Source organism: Leuciscus leuciscus (genome assembly GCF_965113295.1).
Source record: "Leuciscus leuciscus genome assembly, chromosome: 15".
NCBI lineage: Eukaryota > Metazoa > Chordata > Actinopteri > Cypriniformes > Leuciscidae > Leuciscus > Leuciscus leuciscus.
In genome coordinates, this window is record NC_138739.1 from 41,329,369 (window position 1) to 41,354,322 (window position 24,954).

A 24,954-nucleotide genomic window follows, 5' to 3' on the forward strand; every position below is an offset into this window, starting at 1 on the left:
GTATATACATCATCATGTATACTGAATTTGAGCTTTTGTTTAAGTACATTAAGGCACTTTTAGCGTTATGTCCCGCTGTTTTAGTGATTGAAAAACGGCAGCAGATTCTGTCTATGGATCGCAATTGCCCCAAAACTTGCAGTTTGTTCACATATTTGTATTCTTTTGAAATGTAGAAATGACAGACCTGTGCTGCATTTCATATCACACCTTTAGTACGGCAGGGAGGCTGTAATCTGCTGATTGGTCAGTTTGAAAGTCTCACATTTGTTTTTAGTCACATGGTCAAGGATGGGATAAAAGAGTATTGTAACTGGGCTTTTTCCTCTTTTTCTCTGAGACTCTGCTCTTCCTCTTTTTGCTTTCCTTCACAACTGTGGTAAAGCCAAAGGCCAGACTCAAGTCTTCTATGGCATCTCTCTTTCCCTTTGTAAACTTTTTAAGTTCTATCGCTATTTTAACTGCACTTATTTCCATCGTTGGTATAAGAAGTAGTGTATTAGACAAGAAATGTACAGTTTTACACCATCATGCTGATAAAGTTTCTTTAGTCATTCGGCAAAACCACTGTAGAGAAACCACCCTTACACACTATATTCATGACTGCTTATTTTAGTGTATTTTAAACAGTGCTGGGATCTTCTTTAAGCCCTTTCACATTCCACATACACTACTAGATTATAAATAGTTTCAACATCCATTTAGTCTGATAATGATAATAATAATAATGACATTCAATGGCCCTTTAAAATGAGCATTTCTTTCCTTTCATTCACTGATTTCCTTTCCGTTTGTAACCGTTGGCTGTAAAAGCATAATTTCCTCATCTTTTCGTCCTCTTCTTCTTCTGTCTTCGGACAACATTCTCTATCGGAAGGCAATAGATGTGCATCGGTATGTTCTTATAGTAGCTTGTCACCCAGGGCCTAGAAAGAAACAGAGAGAATAAATCAGCAGAATTGTGTTGTTTTCAGGGATCATGGGAAAGAGCACACACGTGTGCTTCATCAAGGCCATGTATAAATGGACACGTTCACATAATGTCAATTTAGGTCATGATATTGATGGTTTATGACTCTTTTATGATGGTATATGGTATTAAACCCCTTAAACCACATCAAACTATTCATTAGGACATGAAAGCTTTTAGATGTTGTATGTGTTTTGGAGAGAATAAGTTCGTACTTCGCTGTTCGCTGGTTGAGGCTGAGGAATGACAGACTTCTCCAGCGGATCCGGTTCTCTTCTTGTCTAACTTGGTTCAGCTCCTGCTGTCTCTTCTCCTCTCTTCGAATGCTTTCCTTCAGGTCCTGTTCTATACGGGCCAACTACACAACACAACATCTTAATGTCTCTTTATGAGATCAAGAGTTCAGTGAAAATATTTATGCAAATTAAATGACAGTTTATAACAAATGTTCTTGGTGCTACACAACTGTAATTTTTACTTCCTGGTAAAATTATACTTTATTATCTTTAATAAAACAGCATTTAATGTTGGCATTTAACATTTACCGCTTCTAGCAAACATCTTTGGTCTTCTGCTTTTCTTTGCTGCTCATACGGTGTAACTGCAGATGGTTCTTCTGTCTTCTGAACGTAATGAGAGCGCTCCGGTGGAAATAAACACGATGACCTGTAAGAAAATGAAGATCTGTATCGCACAAACTATAGCTGAATCACCACAGAATTAGTTTTTTGTTCCACCACAATTATCACAATGTTAAAAGTTTTACTAATATAATGAAGTATAGCTTTATTGTTATTTTGCAGGTACGAGCCAAATGTGTTCAGGTTTATTTAATGTGTTTAGTTTATTTTGTAGGTATATTTAATGTGTTTACTTGTTTGATTGCACCAGAAATATTAATTACTTTGTGTGTCTGCTCTAAAACCAGAAGCTCCTCAGCTGGACCCATCTGTCTGTCAGGCTTCAGGCTCATTTTGACTCATTTTCAAACCCACTTTCAAATTACTATTTTTTTTTTTAAACAAATGTTTTGCCTTTCAAACAAGTCTTTGTCAAAGCTCTCATAAAAAAAAAAATAAAAAAAAAGGTGATTCATATATCTGTCACATGGGTGGTTGCAATGAGAGCACAACGATAGACAAAAAAAAGTTTTTAATATTATATCAAAAAAGGGAATACGTAGAATAATAAATAAAAGGAATAATATAAAAATCATCCACATAATAGAAAGACGACATGGAACAATGAACAGAGGAAACTAAGGGTATAAATACACATAGATAACTAAATGAACAACAGGTGAACATAATCCACTGAGAAACAAACTAGCAAACAGCACTCAGGAAAATCAGCACAGGGAACACAAGGAAAACCAAAACAGAACGAGACCGTTACAACATCTTGGTCACAATAATCTTAACTTCTTAAAACATAAATATGTTACAATTGAATTGATAGTAGCCCATCTGTGGAATTTTTTTCCACTCTAGAATTATTTTGTTGTTGCCATGACAAGAAAACAGCTAAACACACACACACACACACACACACACACACACACACACACACACACACACACACACACACACACACACACACACACACACACACACACACACACACACACACACACACACACACACACACAACAATAACATATTTACAGTTGTTTTAATTGAAAGTTTTAACTCAAAAATGTATGTGAATGTTTTTTTAAATTATAAGCTTCACATTTCTGCTCTATAATCCTACAAAAAATGTCCCCATTCACCCCAGACAGCAACATAGTGTCGGCCCAGATCCTGGCCCAGATCCTGGCCACATCCGGTACATGGATTCAATGTGGGCCGGATCTGGGCCGACACTATGTTGCTGTCTGGGACATCTAGTGTTAGTGTTTCATTGTAAGCTAAAACATTAAAGCCAAAACAGACTATCAGCAGTCCTGAAAAAACTAACCAAAGAAAGATTTTTTAAACTGAAAATAAATGTTTATTGACCCTTGGTGCTGCATAAAACCCTGACAGAGAGGACGAGAAGGAAATAACAGCTTTACCTCTGTTCTGTTTGCTCCGTCTGCTCATCTGTCCACAAATCTGCCTCCATGTTCTTATCTAAAGTGCTCTGGCAAACAAAGAAACTCAAATGAACTTTGATTTAAATGCATGTTGTCTCAAATTTAGGATTAATGCTGTTTTTAAATGGGTTAAAAAAGGAAAGCATGTGGGGATTTAGTCTCAGTTGAAAACTGATCTTTTTAACATATCTTTTAGTTAAGGGTTCATTGAAGTAATAACTTATTTTTATTTCGTTCTCTCTCTCTCTCTCTCTCTCTCTCTCCTATACTGATCTCACTATACAGTTGTGAGAGGGTGTGTGTCTAAGAGTGTCATGCCTTCATTTGCTAGACATGGTAAATGTTTTTACACATGTATGTTTTAATTATAACTGTGAAGCACTTTGGGCAACAATGTTGTTATTAAATATGCTATATAAATAAATAAAAGTTGAAGTAGTCTGTAAACACTGAAGCCTGTCATGAGGGAACCTGACACCAGTGTAACTCCACCTGACTGCAGGTTATTTACCACGTCCTCCCTCTCAGGTGTGCAGAAAGAGCACATTATCTGTGGGCATGTACATTAATGATTGTAATGTTTGATCATCTCTGATTGACAGGTGTCATGTGTTCGCTTCATTAAATAGCAACAGTTAAATTATGTTTTTTTAGAGACCGCACATTAATATTTATCTGGACTTGTTTAGAATGCATATGCAAGCAGATATAAAGCACTCAGAGGAATGAAATTTAGCAATTTTATAAATCTATTTGTGCACATCAGTCTAATTAGGAGTGTTTGTAAAGGACACTTACCTGATTTTGAATGTCCATCCCGTGAGCTGCAGCTCTCTGACCCGCTCGTCTTTCTTCTTACTCGCTGTGCACCTTTATCTTCCACTCAGCATTGTTCTTCAATAATGCAGCACTTCTATGGTTTCTCCTTCCGTGACTTCACGTTTCCTTTGGTGTGATCATACTCCTCCCATCAGTCTTCACATCTAATTAGATTCTTTAAGTGTTGCTGTCTTCATGCATCAATAAGTCATATAGACTAGCAAATTAATGTGCACATTGTGCAGAGCCTGAGTGTTATTTAACATACTGTATTTTGTTACATGTTCAAAATATGTTACTGTATTTATTCATTTAAATGTATATTTTAGAAGAACATACAGTGAGCTCCAGTATGTTTAAGACAAATGTTAGCAAACAATTTTCAAATAATTTTATTAGATCACAAACTATTTAAATGATGACATTTCTCAGGTTTTACTACAAAGGGTTTTCATACATTTTGGTTTCAACAAGCAGAAATTACAAGTTTAAAACGTGTTTTATACATACCGTTGTGAAAAAAAACAAGTGTGCTTAATTGTATTAAATGTGTTTATTTAAAAATGCTTTATAGCACACCTATTTCAGTGCGGTCACACTTTATTTGACAGTGTCCTTGTTACACATTGAATGTAGTTACTATAGTAATAACAGTAAATTATGCATAATTACATGCAACCCTAAACCAAACCCTAATCTTAACCATAACCCTATAGACCTTCTGTAGCCCCGCCCCTTTTCAGCGCTGCGCTCGTTGTCTTTTGACTTCCGGTCTGTGTTTTCACAGCGTTTTGCATGTTTATTAATGAACGGCTCGTTTTCAAATCTTCCCGGTCGACTGACATTTGTTAAGACATCTGCTTTAAACATTACAATCCTCATGATAACTTTCGTTAACTTTACATTAAGAAAATCCACTTCAAAAGCTGATTACTCCTGGACAGCAGCGCCGTAGAGATATACAGAGCGACCGCAGAAACGGAAGTTAAAAGACAATATTCTAAATATGGCGGCGCCCTCGTTTCTCTGGCGAATAAGGTCTATAGTAAGTACATAATTAAGTTGTTCATTAATATTACTCAGTACTTACATGTATAATTACACTGTAAAAAGGACACATTAAAATAATGTGTAACATTGATTTCATAACATTCTATATTTCATTTTACTACAGTTCAGTTACAATGTTAAACCTTTTGTGTATGTTTGTACTTTGAGGGTAGAGGGATAGCAGATTTACAGTGGCAGAGGGGGTCCCACGCTTCCTTCCCTTAGCGGTCCCACCAGGCTCATTGGAAGCTCTTCCTCCTCCTCTGGTCCTGTCTTGTTCTGGTCCCAGACTCTGCCTCCTCCGCTGGTTCCATCCAGTTCCCTGGCTCCCCTTCATCCTCCTGATGCGCCAGCTCTCCTCAGCCCTCCTACGCAAACACAGTCTCTTGGTCACATTGATCCACCATTGTTTTCTCAGTGGTGGCCTCAGAATTTCGAACCCTTGGCTCCACCTCAAATTTACAAGCCCAGGGGTGCTTCTCAATTCTTATTTGTGCATCCTCGTTTCCTTTCCTCACGTCTCAGCTCCACCCCCTGTAGGATGTGAGGGAAGGCTGCAACGAACAGAAAATGAGGACGGAGGAATCGAAGGAAAGCTTATTTGTATATTGGAATATTCTTGATCACTCGAGTGTCACTTCACTGCGTCATCAGCTGCGCTCAAAGGATCTGCCCTTATGTTGTTAAAGTTTGGTTATTTAAGAAATTAATCAAAAAATAAAGATAAAGTTATATTGATATATGTTGATATATGTGTCTTATATGATTTATTTAAACTACAAAGGTAAAGCATAAATTTAAATGATTGTGACAGATGTGAAGGGGGAGGAGAATTCATATGTGGGTCAGGTTTCTCGTCAAGAAAGACTTCCGCATAGGATACACTACACCTGTGTATCTACGCTCATCGCTAATCCGAAGCTTCCTCATCCTCGTTCCTCACTCCTCATCCTCGTTCCTCACCTCCTCGCGGTGCAATTAGAGAACTGAGATGTTCCTCAAGATGGCTGAGCTCGATTGGTTTCCAGGTCATAAGATTCCAGGTTTCTCAGTCCTCGTATAATCCAACTCCACCTTGGCCCTCTGATCCAGCGGTGTCACCGTTGTTCTCCAGTCCTCCAGTTCCGCCTTGGTCTCCAGTCTCCCAGACTCATCTGTGTCTAGTTTAGTTTATCAATATCCTGTGCACTTATACCCCAGAGTTTGTTCTGTTCATGGTCAACTATTGTCTTTGTTGCGTTTGTGTTTGTTGGTGCCATTGAAATGATCTTGTTTATTTAATAAAACTGCTGCATTAAGATTCATGTCTCAGTTCTCTCCTGCCTGGATGTAACAAAACCTATGGCGTTTTGTTGTATAGCGCTAACAAAAGCAAACATGAGATGAAAACGTATGTGCCGAAGCAACCATGTAGCTTGCTTGTACAAGACTTGTCCGTACAAGACTTGTCCTCAGGGGGCGTCCAGCTGACACTACCGCTGCCAAATGAGATTCATTCAGAATTAGTGGTATCTCATATCGTCTGGCTAATTCCTTATCAATAAAACTGCCTGCTACTCCTGAGTCAAGCTGGGCCTTAGTAATGATGGTGTTTATAATAATGTATAATACCATCACTAATAATTTGTGCAAACACTTATTTTTTTCTGCACATCGACAACATCCCTGAACTTGCTGTTGTAATTCTTCTCCTCCTCATCCTACACAATAGTAATTTCACATGTCTTTACATGTTCTGTGAGAATTTAAAGTAAACAGGATAGTCCATACTTGTGGCTAACTGCTTTTGGCATGCTGCTGAATGAGGATATTTGGACTGCTGTTTAGCTCTTTAACTGGGGCTATACAACAACTTTTACAAATATTTGGAGTATTTTATCCATATATCCACAATTTTATAGTGCCAGGAAGGAGAGCTTCCATCTAGACGGTTATTACTTCTTGTCCTGAAACAGCTCTAAAAGAGCACTAAACCCTTTCATAAAACTTATCCCTATCACATTAAAAACAAGAAGCATTACATTTTGCATATATTTTTACAAGAACAACTAAACTAAGTTTAGTATAGCTGCAGTGATTTAAAGATTTCAATTTAGATTTATTTGTTTCCAAATGTTTTTCTTATTGAATTAAGCATTTTGCCATGTCCAGGTTGTTATACAGAGGAGAATATAATTATTTGATGTTGTTCACTTAATGTTCACTTACAAAGAAATGAAGGGTCAATCATTTTATGGTAGGTTTATTTTAATGGATAAAGACAGAATATCAACCAAAAAAATCCAAGAAAAAAAACAAACACATTATATATACATGTTATAAAATTATTTGCATTTCAGTGAATGAAATAAGTATTTGATCCCAAGCAAAATTTAATTTAGTACTTGCTGGAGAAACCCTTGTTGGCAAGCACAGAGGTAAGATGTTTCTCACCAGGTTTGCACACATCTCAGGAGGGATTTTGGTCCATTCCTCTTGGCTGTTGCAAGATCTTGGATTAAGATCTGGAGACTGACTAGGCCACTCCAAGACCTTAATGTGCTACTTCTTGAGCCACTCCTTTGTTGCCTTGGTGGTAAGTTCTGGGTCCTTGTCATGCTGGAAGACCAATCCACGACCCATCTTCAGTGTTCTGGCTGAGGGAAGGAGGTTCTCGTCCAAGATTTTAACGGTACATGGCCCGGTCCATCAGCCCCTCAATATGGTGAAGTCGTCCTGGACCCTTAGAACAGAAACAGCCCCAGAGCATAATGTTTCCACTTCCGTGCTTGACTGTAGGGATGGTGTTCTTGGGGTCATAGTCAGCATTTCTCTTCCTCCAAACACGACGAGTTGAGTTGATGCCAAAGAGCTCAATTTTGGTCTCATCTGACCACAGGACTTTCTCCCAAGCCTTCTCTGAATCATTAGATGTTCATTGACAAACTTCAGACGGGCTTGTACATGTGCAGGGGGACCTTGCGGGTGCTGCAGGATTTCAATCCATTGCGGTGTAGTGCGTTACCAATGGTTTGCTTGGTGACTGTTGTCCCAACTGCCTTGAGATCATTAACAAGCTCCTCCCGTGTAGTTCTGGGCTGATCCCTCACCTTTCTCATGATCATCCGTACCTCATGAGGCGAAATCTTGCATGAAGCTCCAGACGGAGAGCGATTGATGGATATTTTGTATTTCTTCCATTTCCAAATAATGGCACCAACAGTTGTCTCCTTCTCACCAAGCTTCTTGCTGATGGTCTTGTAGCCCATTCCAGCCTTGTGTGGGTCTCCAATATTGTCCTGATGTCCTTTGACAGCTCTTTGGTCTTGTCCATGGTGGTGGAGAGGTTGGAATGGAAGATACAGATTCTGTGGACAGGTGTCTTTTATACACATAACGAGCTGACATTAGGAGTACTTTCTTAAAGTGACAGGACTAATCTGTGTTTCACATGGGCACATAACCAATCTGTAGGAGGCAGAATTCTTGCTGGTTGGTAGGGGATCAAATACTTATTTCACTCTATCAAATGCTAATCAATTTATAACCTTTATATAATGTGGTTTTTTTCTGGATTATTTGGTTGATATTCTGTCTCTGTTAAAATAAACCTACCATAAAAATTATAGACCCTTAATTACTTTGTAAGTGGGCAAACTTACAAAATCATCAGGGTATCCAATCGTTATTTTCTCCACTGTAGACCTAAATCTCCTCTTCCAAGATCAGATCTCCAAAGTTTATGAATATAACACAGAAATGAACTCACTGGTGTGCAATTGTGTCACACTCTCACTTTGTTTGGACTTTGTTTTCAGTTTGCACAGTTTCCATTGTTGAGTTTGTTGTCATGGTTTCAGATTAGTTGCAATTCAGGTGTGTGTTGTTAATTATCCTTGTTTGCACGTGCAAGTTTTCAAGTTTCTGTTTCTGTTCATTGCTTACGGTCTCATCTGTGTCTAGTTTTTCATACCTGCCAATTAAAGAGTCTGGATTCTGATTGGTTGCATTCATTGTTTTTTATTGTATCGGCCAAATTATAATTATATTGATATTGCCAATTAGCACAGTCTGAAGTAATGCAGTATGTTCATGTTGTAAAAAAAAATTCCAAGTAGGATGAATGTCACAAAAACTTCCTTATTAGCTCATTGTTTAGAAGCATGAGTTGCACTGTAACAATTTCATGAACAAATAGTTTTTCTCATTACTCTAATACAGTTATTCAATTAGTTCACAATTGTTTACACAATTAAAATTAAGTTTAAATTAAAAGTAATATAACAAATACTAAATACTACCATGATGTTATTAATATTTGACTTCTAATATTTGATCGTTTCCATATTACATTATTGACTGACAATATATTTTCACAGAGTAATGAGAATGTAAAAAAAAAAAAAAAATAATAAAAAAAAAAAGGTATGTGCAAATGTCATGAAAATAATGCCACAATGCAAAAATACAAGTACAAGTCCCAAACATTCATTTAGGCGAAATATACTTTCTTGCTTCCTTGTCTAGATTTTTTCATGATGAAATGTGACTGGCTTTTTTCATGACATTTTTTCATGTCATATTACTGTGGTTGTGTTGGGAATATCTTTATTGATATAACGCTGCATAGGTAAAAACCTGTATACTGGAAAAATCTAAATCTGAAAATGCAACAAAGCACATGACAAGTGTAAACATACAGTTCTTATTTAGATAGGATGGCCCATCTTCAAGTGATTATTTCAATCAGAGATTCAGCTCTTTCAGTCCAAGGTTGTGTCGTCTCTCCCCCGGGCAGTTGCTGGCCATGGGTGGGGCTCTGGGGGCAGTTTGGAGGGGTGGAGGAGTGAGAACATGTATTGACCCAAAAGGTCTGGAGGTTTCTTGTTGAACAGCCTGAAGAACACCATAGAAAAAAAAAAGAAAAAAAGACTTTTTGGAATACTCTTTGAAACTCTTTGTAAAGTTAGTTAAACTACAAGCTATTAGCAAACAGAAACTAACAACGCTGGACAAGTTGACTATTTTTAGGATAACTTTAGTTAGCTTTGAGCTCATCTGCGAGCGTACTTTGAAATACTTAGCAAAACAAACTTTTAGCAGACGTTATGTCAGAACGACTGACAAATTGGTATCTCACCTGAGAGCCCAATCATTTTCAAGTGTAAACTAAACGACCCAATGCACATTGCATGCGAGATTTGCATCGCATGCTCCACCCCACAGCGTGGGTATAAATAGTTAGGAGGGAGTCAACACCGGCAGGGATGGCAGAGTGCCAAGGGAAAGACACGGGCTCGCCGTCAGGGGATCTCCTCTGCTTAGAGACAGCCTTTTCCTTCTGCTAGCCTCCATAACAGACAAAGAGCTGGTCTGAGGTCCTGAAGCTCTACATCTGGTCCACGTACAGGTGCAAAACGAGGACAGGACAGAGAAAAGCTAGGGCTGGATCGGCCTCCTCCAGGGGCAGCACTGGTCCCTGAAAGGAGTGGTGGGAACCTTGGGTATGTATCCAGGACGGGGTCTCAGGATAGCGTGAGAGTTGTCCAGTCCGAATTCCAGGCACGATTTGTTGACCGGAAATGCTTACAGGTCTCCTAACCTCTTGATGGAAGCCAGCGCAGTCAGGATTTTAATTGACAGGATTTTTAACTCAATTGACAACAGCGGTTCGAAGGGCGCTCTCTGCACTGCCTTAAGCACCAACGAGAGATCCCATGGGGTGAGGAGGATTTAGCCTTCTCGCACCACTTAGGAACCTGATGATCAGGTTGTGCTTTTCTAGAGATTTACCATCTACTGGATAATGATGGGCGGCAATCACGGCAACACTCATTTTCAGGGTGGAGGGAGACAGCCTACGCTCCAGTCCTTCCTGCATTAAGGAAAACACCGCTCTGATCGAGCATCTCCGTGGGGTCTTCCCGGTGAGAAGAGGGGGCTCTTGCCGAAGTGATGGGGTTTACCACTGCCTTGGGTTGATCACCTAAGTCCTCCGCATCCCGTCTAAAGACCATATGTGGAGATTCCAGAGGTCTGGGTGCCAAAGGGTGCCCCATCTCTGAGAAAGCAGGTCCTTCCTTAGAGGAATGAGCCAGGCAGGGGCTGTCGCGAGGAGCATGAGTTCTGAAAACCAGGTCCGGTTGGGCCAATACGGGGCAACTGACAAGACCTGCTTCTTATCCTCCCTGACTTTGCTCAGTACCTGTGCAAGGAGGCTCACTGGGGGAAATGCATATTTGCACAGCCAGCTGTGTGCCAGTGTGTCCGTGCCGAGGGTCTCCTCGGTAAGGGAGTAAAACTACTGGCAGTGGGACATGTCCGGACAGGCAAACAGGTCTACCTATGTGGGTCCGAAGTGTCTCCAGATCAGCTGGACCGCCTGGGGATGGAGTCTCCACTCTCCTGGTAGCTCCTGCTGTTGTGAGAGCTCGTCAGCTGCACGATTGAGCAAGCCTGGAATATAAATGACACGAAGCAACCTCAGATGCTTCTGACATCATAGGAGGAGATGGTGGGCGAGTTGCCACATGCGACTAGAGCATAGACCACCTTGACGGTTGATGTACGCAATGGCCGCAGTGCTGTCCATTTGGACCAGTACGTGCTTGCCTCGTAACAGCAATTTGAAGCGGCCCAGCGCAAGTTGCAGCGCCTACTGCAAGCAACTCGAGGCAATTGATCTGCCAATGCAGTTGGGGTCTGTCAACACCCGAAACTGCATGCCCATTGTACGTAGCACCCAAGCCGGTAGTGGAGCCATCCGTGAAGACATCACTTGTTCTAGGGGAACTCCAATGCAGGGTCCGACCACGGGCTGAAGGTTTGGAGACAGGCCGGAGTGATAGTCACCTGGTGCGTGCCGCGTTGCCACGCCCATCTCGGGACTCAGCCGTGAAGTCAGTGGTGTAGCAGCCTCATATGAAGCAATCCGAGCGGCGTTAATGCGGCTGCCATATGCCCCAGGAGCCTCGGAAATAGTTTCAGTGTGGCCGCTGTCCTGCTCTTGAGTGAATTCAAGCAGTTCAACTCCAAGCGAACATGTTCCTCTGTGAGGCGTGATGTGAGACCGAGTCCAACTCCATACCGAGAATAGAAATTCTCTGCGTGGGGGAGCTTGCCCTTTTCCCAGTTGACCTGAAGCCCCAGCTGGCTGAGGTGTCTGAGCACCACGCCCCTGAGTTCACACAACTGCTCTTGCGACTGGGCCAGTATGAGTCAGTCGTTGACAGTTTAGAAAGCTCACGCTGTATTTTTTCAGGGGAACAAGGGCCTGGGCTGGGAAGTACTAGCTAGGCCTCAAGAGACCATGCAAGCGGGGTCAGAGGGACCACACACCTGCAGTGGGGCAGCGAGGTGGAGCACAGGGCCTTGACCCAGAAGGCATAGCATAGCATACTGCCATTTGCACCCTCTTGGGACTCAGAGATAGAGGAACCGCAGGGGAATGGACTACCTTGGCGATGTGCAGACTGAGGGGCAGCTCACAAAGGCCTGGTAGCACTTCAGAGCAGGCTCTTGACTGATCAGCCTTCTTCTGGACTGCCGAGAACTGCTGGGCACACTCCTCAAAAGCATTGCCGAAAAGGCCACCTTGTGAGATGGGAGCTTCGAGAAAGCGTGCTGTGTTGACATCTCGCACCCCTACAAGGTTTAGCCAGGGGACACTTTTGGACCACCGAGGGCCTGCGCTGCAACTTGATCACGGTCAGTCATGGGGGCGGGGCAAGGCGATTTACGCATGTACCCCCAGACAACAGCCACAAAGCTCAGAATGAGATCGAGCACGCAGCAGCCCAGGAAAGCATGGCTGTCAACTCTGAATCTGATTCAGCATGAACACACCATTACAATGGGAAGCTCAGCACCATCTTCATTTCCACATTTTTTAATTGTGTATGCAATTTACAGCTGCGTTTTTTGTTTTTTTTATGTCCCACCCAACTTCCTGTTTCAAAAGGAAATACGTCAGGTGGTTTTATGTGGATATTTGGATTGCTACACTGCTGCAGGATTTTGAAGGGGGAAAAAAAAACCAGGACTGTTACCCTACTGAATAATGTAGCTGAGTTAGTAACATTGTAACTTTTAGTCACTCTCCAACAGTGCAAACCACCCACCATTGGTTGAAAGATTTCACATTTGACCTCTACAGGAACTTTGATCTCCAGTCCGTCGTCAACAGTGGTGTGTGAACCAGTGCAGAACCCCTTGTGCTTTAGCAAACAGAAAAAAGGTTACTACACTTACACTTTTAATGGCAACGACAATATAAAGCAAGTTTAAAGAGTGTTCTTTATATTTGGTTTAAAAATTGGTTTAATCTTGAATTATTGGCTTGTCATTTGTTGAACTGAATGAGTGCTTACAGCTGACTCTGAATCCTTCAGTAGGCATTGCGTGAGGTCAGTGTCAGTAGTGTTTTTCTTGCAGTCAGTCTCTTGAATAGTGAACTCCACAAAGTAAGACGGACCCACAACCCACTGCAAAACACACAATACACATCTCCTGCCACGTGTGCAGGACAGAGCCACTCAATCCATTGATTTATTGGTGTTGACATACCTGCATGCTGGCTGCTGTTACATTCAGAAGAGCATAGAAATGTGGGAAAGTGTGCTCTCTGTTAAATTTCTGCAGGGCCAGCTTTGTGGTCTCAGATATAACTGGATCATCTAACCGTTCTGCAGTTGGACAGTCGGGGCAAGTGTTTATTACAGCTCGAGCTGCCACTGTAAAACAGTGAGGACAAGTCAACATTTCACGAAGAACATGCTCTATATTATTATATCCCTGGACAAAAGCATTATTTAAAGCCAGTCAGTCATTATGTTGCTATTCTTAAAAAAAAATCTGTAATCCAAGTTATTTCTTCTGTGGACTAATTAAATAACACATATAACATGCTCTCTCTCATTCAGGTCTTTGTGTCGTCTACTGTGTAAAGTTTTCATTTTCTAATTTAATCTGGAGACTTACAGATATCTAAACAAAGGGTTGTTTTTTGCTCAACATACATGTTAAAATGAATGCTGAAGTCTTCCAGGGCCATTTTTAGTACAGTCAGTAGCAGCATCATCAGTGAAATATACAATTTAGTGGTCATTATCTAAAAATATCTATATAACCTAATGCTGAGATTGACCAATCAGAATAAAGTATTCTTTAGGGTAACAAAATGTGTACCATTATAAATGTTCCATTACAACTTTGAGAGGCAAGTTGTCGATTACCACAGAAATAATTTCAGCTCAACCCCTCAAATTTACTAATATGACAACTCCTTTACCATGACCTTATGGGAAAGCAGTCTCACACCAAGGACATTTTAGGTCATTTTAAAAGGCAAAATGGCACAATAATTAATATAAACCCTTTGACAAAAATATGAACAGTAAAGTTCTGCAACTCTCTGCAAGTCATTTGTGATGTGACATAATTATTTTTGTGGTAATGGACAGAACATTTCAGTAAGCGTGGTTTCAATGCAGTCACAGCAGACCTTGTTGGATGGTGCAGTTGTAATTCTGAACTTTGACGGTGCTCTGAAGGGAAACAGATGCATCACATGTTCCGAACACCTAATATAGTTTAGATAACAGTAAACTCTTTGGTCAAACAGGATACAAATATATACCCAAGTATAATATAGCAAATATTAAAGTAACTGATAGTTCTATCTAGAGTAAAATACGTACCGGTAGACTACCAATCCCCTTAATTGCACAGGATTTCCATTTTCTCCTGCTGATCGCATGACATTGTGTTTCCAGAACATCTATCGTCAGGTGTAAATGGCTCACACCTTCTGCCTTTGTTACAAGCAAACGAGATAATCAAACCAGCATGAAATAACATTTCTAAAACCCAAGCTTTTTAACTTTTCCTGCTAGCGTTTTTTTTTTTTTTTTTTGCCCCCAGAATATTTTATTGCATGAATATCTGAACATACAATAAATCAAATGAAAGAACAGAGCCTCTGCTTTTAAACAAACAAACATGCATTCTTTTTTTAAACAACACTTGAATGTGGGTAAGTTTCATAAAACAGCAACATTTTGAGCAAAAAGCTGAGAAAATTACCTTTTTGTCAAAGACTACATCCAGATTATATTCAAAACGATGATCAAAACACCATTTTGAGTCCATCAATACCCCCAAAGCATCACAGTTGTTAAAACTTCCTGGGACGACATTTCAGTCAGTAACATTAGGCAGTTTTGATTAATATGCTGTTTTATGTTTGATTATCGTGTTATTTTACATTTGCGTAAGCAATCTGCTATCACTTGTTTCAGCTTCTTCACTTGCTGTTTTTATCCTGAGATTCTGTACCATTTCTGAAGATGTGTCTACTGTATGAGAGTAGAGAACAGTGAAGACATGGATAGCCGGAAAATTCAGTCAGTGGTTAGTAAATGTTATCTTTCTTGATGTCTTTTCAAATTTAAGTTGCATTTGTTGAAAAATGTAAATGTACACCTTTTAATATTTTTTATATTATAATTATAATATTATTTTAATATTATATCTGATAATTTATTTTTATTTTAAGTATTTTTTGGACAAGGCTAGATTAATATAGTTTGTCTTTTCAGATTTAAGTTTCAAAAATAAATATTTTTGGTAAACAATATAAATGTTTTTTTGTTTGTATTTTTTAAAATATCTGATAATTTATTTACTTATTAAATTGGACGCGGAAAGGTTAATTCAGATTCCAAATGTCATAATATTTGTGAAAAAAACATATCTTGAAAAATAAATTCGAATTTGTAAAGTTTCAAAAATCGAGCACACTCATATATTCACAATGTGTGTATCTTCCATTCATTCCATAACTTTTGAAAAATAGAAAATAAACATGGCACAATACTGGGGCTTCTCACCATCTGTCAACAATTCTTCCCCTCACTGACTGAGTCAACTTGGAATGGACTTGGACTCTGACAGCTATCTGTTTATTTAGACTGTTTTGGGGATGTATTGGTTAGTATTGTGTTGGAGTCTTCTGTAATTGCTATACACTGACTATAATTGTAACATTTAACCTTGTTTTAAAGTTAATTATGCTGCTATAGCATGAAAGTGCCTCCACCTCGGGCACCAATAAACCTCACTGTAGTCCACATAACATAACATATATTTAATATACCAGCATGTGTGAACATGAGAAGAGGACCAGTTAAAAATAGATATACTGAAAAACAAATTGAAAATGAGATATAGAAGACACAAGGTGTAAATATTAATATGTTATACTCATTTTGGTAACTCTTTATTTTGATGCTCCCAACAGACGTTCTATTAACTATAAGTATCTTTGCAACTACATGTCAACTTAATCTACTAACCCAAACCCTAACAGTCTACTAATACTCTAATGGGAGTTAGTTGACGTGTTGTAATTTAGACACACATCGCATCAAAGCAGCTTTACAGAAAATGCTATGTATTGTGAAAAGAGCTATACAAATAAATGTGAATTTTACTTATAGTTAGAATGTCTAAAGTGGACCATCAGAATAAAGTGTCAACTTTATGTACTTTTTTACTTCTCCTATTTTTCTCTCAGAGATTTCATCCTAGATCCTTGTTCACCACTGATCCATTAGCCTTTTTCATATAAGAACCTATTCAAATGCATCCATATAGATGAAAATGATGCTAGTATCAACGCACTCACCTTTATGTCTTGTTTGACATCATAAAGTCTGTTGAGTGTGAGGATATACCCTTCCTGTCTGTCTGCATTGATCTGCTCTAAGGCCTCCTCCGCTGCCTTCACCACAGCTGTGTCGTGGCATTCGGCTGGCACTGAGGAGGTGCTGCCATGCTGCCAGAACACACACACGAACAAGACCAGGAGGAAAGACTGCATCCTCATCTCCAGATTCCTCACACCCTTGTGCTAGAGAGAAGTCAAAGACATGGCCGATGAGAACACAGTTCAACTCTTACACAAAACACTGAACTTTCACCTGCAGCGATCAGCAAACAGTCTTTATCTGCTCCTGCTCTATATGCTCCTGCTCTATATGCTCCTGTGATGCAATACAGGTCGAAACTACAGAACTGGAGACACTGCGGTCCTCTTTACACCAGGCAATGACAAGCGCTTCCTATCCGGAGAGTTTGGGGATTTTGGATCTTCTTCATAGTGATCTAACAGTGATCCACTTACCTAAAAACCAACAACAACAAACAACACACCAATTACATTAGCAACTGTGTTGACCAAAACATTTTCCTTCCTTAATAAAAGAAAAATGTTCTACTGCATTGCTCTTCTTTATGAACATTCTGTCTGCAACACATGAGAATAGGATAGAAGTGAAGAAAATATGGGAAAAAGTTTTGAAACACTTTCCAAAATAAGAGTAGAACAGACTAATAATTCAAATAGTACTAGTATAATGCAGGGGATTTGAATCGTTTAGATACTACGAATACTTTAACCAGTATTGCGGCTGAACACTTGTAACACAGACTATCGCCTACTGTGCATAAACAGATGCCCACAAACCTCAATGAACTGAAGCAACGTCATAAAGAAGAGGGGGACAAAATTCCTCCACAACGATGTGAGAGACAGTCATACAGAAAACGATTACTTTAATGAGGGTGTACTTTCTTTTGCACGACTGTATCAGCTCTCAAATAATGCTTCATACCTTTTTTTTGTTTTATTTGTTTTCCAAGTTGTTGTACAAAGAAATAACCCTTTACTTGTTTTTAACTTATAATGGCCAATCAGAGCACTGATTTGTTGAAATAATGCGCTCAATTGGACAAGCAACTTTGACACGGGGGCCAGAGAGTATCTCCAATTTGTACAGTTCTTCGGTAAATACTTTGTTACATTCCACCACTGGTACTGTGCGAAAAGAAGCAAACTGCATGAACTTGGAATGAGAATCACTGTTTTGGTAGATTTGACTAGACTGGGTAAACCGGCGATTTGATTTCTCCCTGCAGCTCAGGCTGGACACCTGTACATTCTTCTATCCTGCTTCCTTTAGACATTTGCGGGAACCAATCACAAACTGGCTTATCCATCTGGGACGCTATTGGCGGGTTTAATCCAATCCAATTCCTTTTAACCTCTCGACGATGCTCAATGGCTTCTTTTTGGCAAACAAATCGCTCAAGTGGGTGAAAGTACCACTGACTTTCATGTTTTTTTTGCACAACCTGCAAAACTCTCTCGATTCCATCACTGCTTCTGCAAACCGCTGATCAACACGTTTGGTTACACATTTCCTGCCTGGAGTTTTTGCGTCGCTCTGCAAAGTATGTCACCTGGATCGTTGGTCTGATTGGTTGAAGGACTATCCAATTGCGCACAATTGAGTCATTTGAACTCTGCCCGCTGATCACGCCTCTTGTGCTGTAGAAAATACAGAGCAGACTCCCCAGACCAATGTTCAATCTTAAAAGATCGAGCATGGTCAGGTGATATTAGCCAGACTAAGATTTGACCTAAAAATTGGAAATGGGGTTGTGGCTCAGGTGGTACAGAGGGCTGTGCATTGATCTGTGAATGTGTGTGTGTGTGTGTGTGAATGAGAAACATATGTAAAGAACTTTGGATAAAACCATGTATAAGTGGACCATTTACCATTTAAATTGCTGTTGCATGATTTAAGACCAGTGTTTTCCTATTAAGCCCACTTCAGTGTGGAAATATTTCTCCCTTTAAATCCATTTTTTATTTCAATTATGACTAACGGGGACTGATCACAAAATTTGCTTTGCATTATCTTACTGACATAATGTGCACATATTTGGTTGCCAGTGTCATCATAAAAGTGAATTTGATGTTATTGAACACTTCAAATGTTGCCTTTACCAAAATGTTAACTTCTTGTATTATAATATTGACATACAGTATATTTTGTGTTATAACAATATTAAATAATAATGTGTTGTAAAATTATACCTTGTCTCTATAGCTGTGGAGAAAAGGTGGGAAGACGTGTTTAACTCCTCTGAGTCTCTGGGAACATTCCCGTCTGGGTGTAATAAGAACCAGAAATTAAACCTTAGGAGGTGCGCTTCCAAATTCACACTAAAGAGTTGAGTTTCTGAAATACAGTACATGCAAATGTAGCAAGTGTCTTGGTATGACAGCGTTTTATATTGTAGTTCTTTATTCAATATTCACTGCAGAAGGAGATCTTTTCCTTCTTTGGAAGTAGAAGAGCCATTAAATAAATAAAAAAGATGCTAGAAAGCTCTTCAAGGAATTTCACTCCTCTCCAATTGGGGGCATTGGGCGTCCTGAAAACACACACGGCAGTGAGCTCCAGATTTTACTGGCTTGGCATGTGCATTGATATTGACAACTTTGTCTTTGAGTTTTGAAAACAGCCATTTTCTTAAAGGTCTTGGAATGCAATAAATGCCAGAAGATTGGAAAACCTTTGGCTGCTGCACAGCCATTAGAGTGAATAAAGGTATAAAGTCTTAATACTAAAGAAAAGAAGATGGAGCTCTGCGAAATAAGAATTGCAGCCTTGGATAGATTCTCTCGCCGCTGGAACCTGTGTTTGCATGGAGTTCCTGAAAAAGAAATTGCCAGAACCAAATCTATCCGCATTTGTGTGGCAACCTTTCCAGAGTAGAGCAAAACTCTTTCAGATAAGATTGACTCTGTCCACCGCATTGGGAAGAGACTTCCGAATACTTCAAGGTCACGCGCGATCATTCCTGCGGGGAACGGTCTTCAATTTACTGAGGATCTCACTGCTTTTGACTGGGAAGACAGTTGCTATGGCTGGCTGTTGAAAGGGCCCGCAAGAAGGGGAAAAGGCACCGTGCATTCATTATTAGACACCGTGCATTCATTGAAAGCTCTGAAATTAACCCTATGTAAGCCAGTTCAAACTGTTCATCTCATTCCAAGAGAGCTTTTTTGAGCCCTACCTTTTCGTTATGGTGCAGGACACTATTGATGGCTGTAAGCGTACTTGACTTGGCCTTGTCGTCAGCTGCTTCTGCTTTGTCAACCTCAGTAAGTTCGGTTATTTGCCGTTCATTGTTAAAAGAGCTATTTCTCTCAATGCCAGGGGTCTAAGAGACATTACTAAAATGAAGGCTTAATGCATACCCAAATGCCATAGTTTTCATTGGTGGGGACTTTAATATTGTGCCTGATAATAATCTCGATAGACTGCCACCTAAACAGTCTGCCTCTGCTAATTCTAAATTAAAGATAATAATGGATACATTTTAGATTATTGATATATGGAGGGAGAAATTTCTGAATAGTAAATCCTATAATAGTAACAAAAGGAGTAACAAAAATTGTTCTAGACAGTCCCGTATAGACTACTGGCTTGTTTCACAATCTGTTAGGGATTTTAATGTTTCTGTTAGCATTCTACCTTCACCCATGACTGATCATAAAGCAACTCTTATCCAATCCCCTCTATCTTCAGTTCTCTCTTTTTCAAGACCGAGAGCTTCTTATTGGAAGCTTAACTCTTCTTTGCTTAAGCATGATCAATTAAGGAAAAACATTTTATTTTTGATTGAATTTTACTGAATCAAAGCACAAAAGGAAAATAAATGCGGCCTCAATTGGGAACTTCTTAAACATGAAATTAGCAAGTGTGCTAGGAGTTTTGGCAGCCTTCTAGCTAAACGTCAAAGCCATGAAGAGGAGACGGTCATTTGGATCGATTGCTCCTGTCTGCCTTGCTGCTGGTTTGCGTCTGTAAGCTCCACAAAGCTTTCTGTTTTGAATCTCTAATTACTATCATTCCTTGTTGTTTATATTGCTAAATATAACTGACTCATCAACATATATTAGATATTGTCTAATATTACCTATCACATTAATCTGACATCGCTAGCTTTTATCTAAATTGTTATTGCTAGCACAACACGCTAGTATTTCGCTAGCCTGTTAACCTGCCATCCATGCTTGCCGTCTTTTTTCCCTCTCACACCTTTTACGAGTCTATCAAACTACTGTGGTAAGTAGGATCAGTCAAAAAATACGGTGAGTAATGTCTTCTGTTATTGACACTTGCAATTCGTGTCACATGTATAGTATAGCATTCTCTGTCAGCAGTGAGGGCTTTACATGTGAAAAATTTACGGAGATTGTCAGGCTGACGGTGAAGATTTCAGAACTACACACATCCAAACTTTAATCGAGGACAGTAAAGCCCCTTTCACACAGAGATTCCGGAAAATACACCGATAAAGTGACCCGGGATTTGACCCGGGTTCGTTTGATTTTGGTTCATTCACACTGCCAGTGATTTTCCGGAATCAGAGAGTGCGTTCACACAACCCGTAAAAATCCTGTAAAGACACGTGACATCGATGTGACTTGTAATGTCTCAGCAGCGTCTTATGGCGCTTTTCCATTACCAGTACCAGCTCAACTCGACTCGGCTCGGCTCGGCTCGCTTTTCGCTCCGTTTTCCATTGCAGATAGTACCTTCACAATAGTACCTGGTCGTCATAGCGACGCCGCAGGAAACTTCCGTGACTTAATCTTCTACGCGACACACACCCGCTACCCACACACACAGGACAATGGAGGAAATCGAGTGTATGCTGTTTTTGTTTTTGCTGTTTTTTATTCAGGATACACCGTCTGGCGCGTGCAATGATGACACAGTGAATAGTGACGATTCTCTCTGACCAATCAGCAGTCTGCCGTGTTTTCACGTCACATTTTAGTATCGCCTCAGCTCGCTCAGAACCTCGCCGGAGGTGAAATGACAAAAAGTACCTGGAAGCAGGTACAGGTACAACTTTTACACAGTGGAAAACCAAACAAAGCCGAGTCGAGTCGAGTCGAGTCGAGGCGAGCTGGTACTGTGTAGTGGAAAAGTGCCATTAAGTTTGCTTATGAGCTGCGATTTTGCTACCATGCTTGTGCATTTTTTTCTCTGATTCGATCATAAACTCGCACATTACGTACTGTTTCACAGCTGGCGAACGATCCCGGCTTCAGCGTCATCACTACGACACAGCAATATTACGGCTTTTGTTCACACAGCGCGCGTTCCGGGACTGAACACGGCAATGTTTCTAGGTCCCCAACCCGCCATCAATCCCGGGTCGTGTTTGTGTTCACACAGAAGGCACTCTGGCAATTTGCCGGCAATTTCCCGGGTTCAAAGCGCTGTGTGAAAGGGGCTTAAGAGTGAAAGGGCATTAAATACTGCTTTGGATGCGACTAGCTTAGTGAACTCTATACATTGTTCGGTTCCGGCTGTAGTAGAGCCCGTGCAGCAGGGCAACTGGGTGACCGTGAGACGCTGTAGTCGCGGGACAAAACACTGCTCTTACGTTCTGATTATAACATTAAACAGGTTCTCCCCACTCAGTGAAACACCCACTGAGAATCCTGTTGAATGTGCCCTAGTTATTGGCAATTCTATTACACGGAACGTGAAAATAGAGACACCAGCCACCATAGTCACATGTTTGCCGGGAGCCAGAGTGCCTGATATCAAAGCAAATTTAAAAGTTCTGGCTAATGCTAATCGTAAATTCTATAATATTATTATTCATGTCAGCACTACTGATGTTCGACTTCGCCAGTCGGAGATCACTAAAATTAACGTTAAAGAGGTGTGTGAACTCACAAGTACGATGTCAAGCACTGTAATTTGCTCTGGCCCCCTTCCTGTCCGCAGGAGTGATGAGATACTTAGTAGATTGTCCTCACTCAATGGCTGGCTGTCTAAGGCTACGTTCACACTGCAGGGCTTAATGCTCAATTCCGATTTTTTGAAAAAATTCGATTTTTTTGCAAGGCCGTTCACATTTCCAATTAAATGCGACCTTTTGTGATCTCCTGTGTGAACGTGAAATGACCCAGAAGTGACCCGCATGCGCAGAAGAGTACTCAACGGTCAACGACGTCACTTGTTGTTTGCGGAAGTAGCTAAACTTTAACTGTGATTCTCTCACACACACACATACACACACACGAGCGCGCGCGCGCAGCGACCGTTACACAAGAGCCAGACAGCAGCCGCTGACCTATCTAATATCAGATTCAGCACAAATAAGTTAACATAACGTATATATAATGGCCGTGGGCTTTTTTTATTTTTTTATTTTTTATTAACGGGCTCGTCGAGGTCGACCCGTTCGGCAGATTTACCTCAGCTCGACGAATATGCAGTCCGTTTTCAAACCGACGACTACTTCAACGCAGGATTATGACGTTTTTCGCGTATCAGTGACGTGCGGGTCGGATACATGCGACCTGGCCGTTCAGACTGAAGTCGCATTTGAAAAGATCGGATATGTATCGGATTTGGGACCACATACCCAAGTGGCCTGGGTCGCATTTGAAAAGATCGGATCTGTGTCGTTCAGACTGTCATGAAAAGATCAGATACAGGTCGCATAGGGGCAAAAAAATCGGAATTGGGTCGTTTCAGCCTGCAGTGTGAACGTAGCCTATGTGGTGTCCGCAAAATAATATAGGGTTCATAGACAATTGGAAAAGTTTTTGGGGCAGACCTGACCTGTTGAAAAGAGATGGTATTCATCCCTACTGGGATGGTGCTGCTCTTCTCTCTAGTAATATGGCACATAGTCTTAGAGCTCAAACATGACAATCTGGGGCTCAGGTCAGGAAGCAGACAGACTGGCTAAACCGACCGTCTGCTAGCTGTCTCACGTTACCAAGGTCAGATAAATCCCATCACATAGAGCCTCTTTCACCTAGATATCATCATATAGAGACTGTGTCTGTTCCCCGAATTAGGAAATACAAAAAACTCAAACTCATTTAAGGGTAAAAATTTACTTAATGTTCAACAAATAAAAAACAGATATAATACGGATGGACAAATGATAAAGCTTGGGTTGCTGAATATTCGATCCCTTTCTTCAAAAGCACTTATTGTTAATGATATGATTACAGATTATAACCTAGATGTGCTGTGTTTGACCGAAACCTGGCTAAAACCAGATGATTACATTACTTTAAATGAGTCCACTCCGCAATATTACTGTTATAAACATGAACCTTGTCTGAAAGGCAAAGGGGGAGGTGTTGCTGTAATCTATAGTAATATTTTCAGAATTACTAAGTCTAGTTTCAAATATAATTCTTTTGAAGTGTTGGTGCTTAATGTAACAATATATAGTGTAAATGATAAATCACGTTTGAGATTTGTGCTGGCTACTGTATACAGGCCACCAGGGCATCATACAGACTTTATCAAAGAATTTGCTGATTTTCTGTCAGAGTTAGTACTGGCTACAGATAAAGTCCTAAGATGATACCACACTCTTTTTTTTTTAAACGACTTGCAGATCCCTATTGCTCTTGATCTTATTAAAGTGTTCTCAAAAGCTTCTGGTCTATCTTTGAATTTAGATAAATGTGAAGTCTTGTTCTGCTCCATTCCTGCACAAATTCCTGTTAAGTCTCAATTGAATTATTCTGGTGTTACAATTTGTAAAGATGTCGATGCGAGAGGAAAATTAAACTTTGATCCAGTAATTACTAAAGCTAAGAAAAAGTTAAATTCCTGGCTCCAAAGAGACTTGTCTTTACGAGGAAGGGCTCTCCTCGCCAAAGCGGAGAGTGTTTCTAGATTGACCTACCCTGCTCTTTCTTTGTATGTGGACAAGAAAATTTGTGTAGAGGTTGATAGAATGCTTTTTGATTTTTTTATGGAAACACAATTCTGTTAAAACACAAAAATTGTTCTTCATTCAATACAATAAACCCGGCCAAACTGTTCGATATAATACTGGACATGAATATCGACCCATGCATCTGTCACTGGATTCACAGTTTTCTCTGGAACAGGCAACAGAAGGTAAAGATTAACAATAACACATCCTCCCCTCTGTTCCTCAGCACAGGCGCACCCCAAGGCTGTGTTCTCTCACCCTGGCTATTCTCTCTCTACACAAACCAGCTCACATCACACCACAGTTCTGTCAGCCTATATGCGGACGATACAACCATCATAGGACTCATCAACAACAACCAAGAAACCGAATACTGTGCACAGATCAACCAAGCAGTGACCTGGGGCCTGTACCATGAAGCCGGTTT

At 40.3% G+C, this 24,954-nt stretch overlaps 2 protein-coding genes across 3 annotated transcripts; both read right to left on the bottom strand.

The window, feature by feature from the left end:
* Positions 1 to 792: 792 nt before the first annotated feature.
* Positions 793 to 3,091, bottom strand: LOC309475944 (uncharacterized protein). Its single transcript, XM_082138928.1, has 4 exons — positions 3,027 to 3,091; positions 1,516 to 1,636; positions 1,186 to 1,328; positions 793 to 926 (listed from the first exon to the last, which is right to left on the bottom strand). The coding sequence occupies exons 1-4, from the start codon at positions 3,074 to 3,076 to the stop codon at positions 824 to 826; spliced, it is 417 nt and encodes a 138-aa protein (XP_081995054.1). The 5' UTR covers positions 3,077 to 3,091; the 3' UTR covers positions 793 to 823.
* A 5,808-nt stretch (positions 3,092 to 8,899) lies between these two features.
* LOC309476631 (fetuin-B) lies at positions 8,900 to 16,898 on the bottom strand. 2 transcript variants are annotated; one of them, XM_082139764.1, is made up of 7 exons: positions 16,582 to 16,898; positions 14,594 to 14,707; positions 14,398 to 14,440; positions 13,461 to 13,627; positions 13,265 to 13,378; positions 13,016 to 13,111; positions 8,900 to 9,791 (listed from the first exon to the last, which is right to left on the bottom strand). In XM_082139764.1, exons 1-7 carry the CDS (start codon positions 16,780 to 16,782, stop codon positions 9,642 to 9,644), a joined length of 885 nt encoding a protein of 294 aa, XP_081995890.1. In that variant the 5' UTR covers positions 16,783 to 16,898; the 3' UTR covers positions 8,900 to 9,641. The 2 variants fall into 2 exon arrangements, with proteins under 2 accessions (XP_081995890.1, XP_081995889.1); XM_082139763.1 differs by having other exon boundaries at positions 14,398 to 14,476; positions 16,582 to 16,894.
* Positions 16,899 to 24,954: the final 8,056 nt, after the last annotated feature.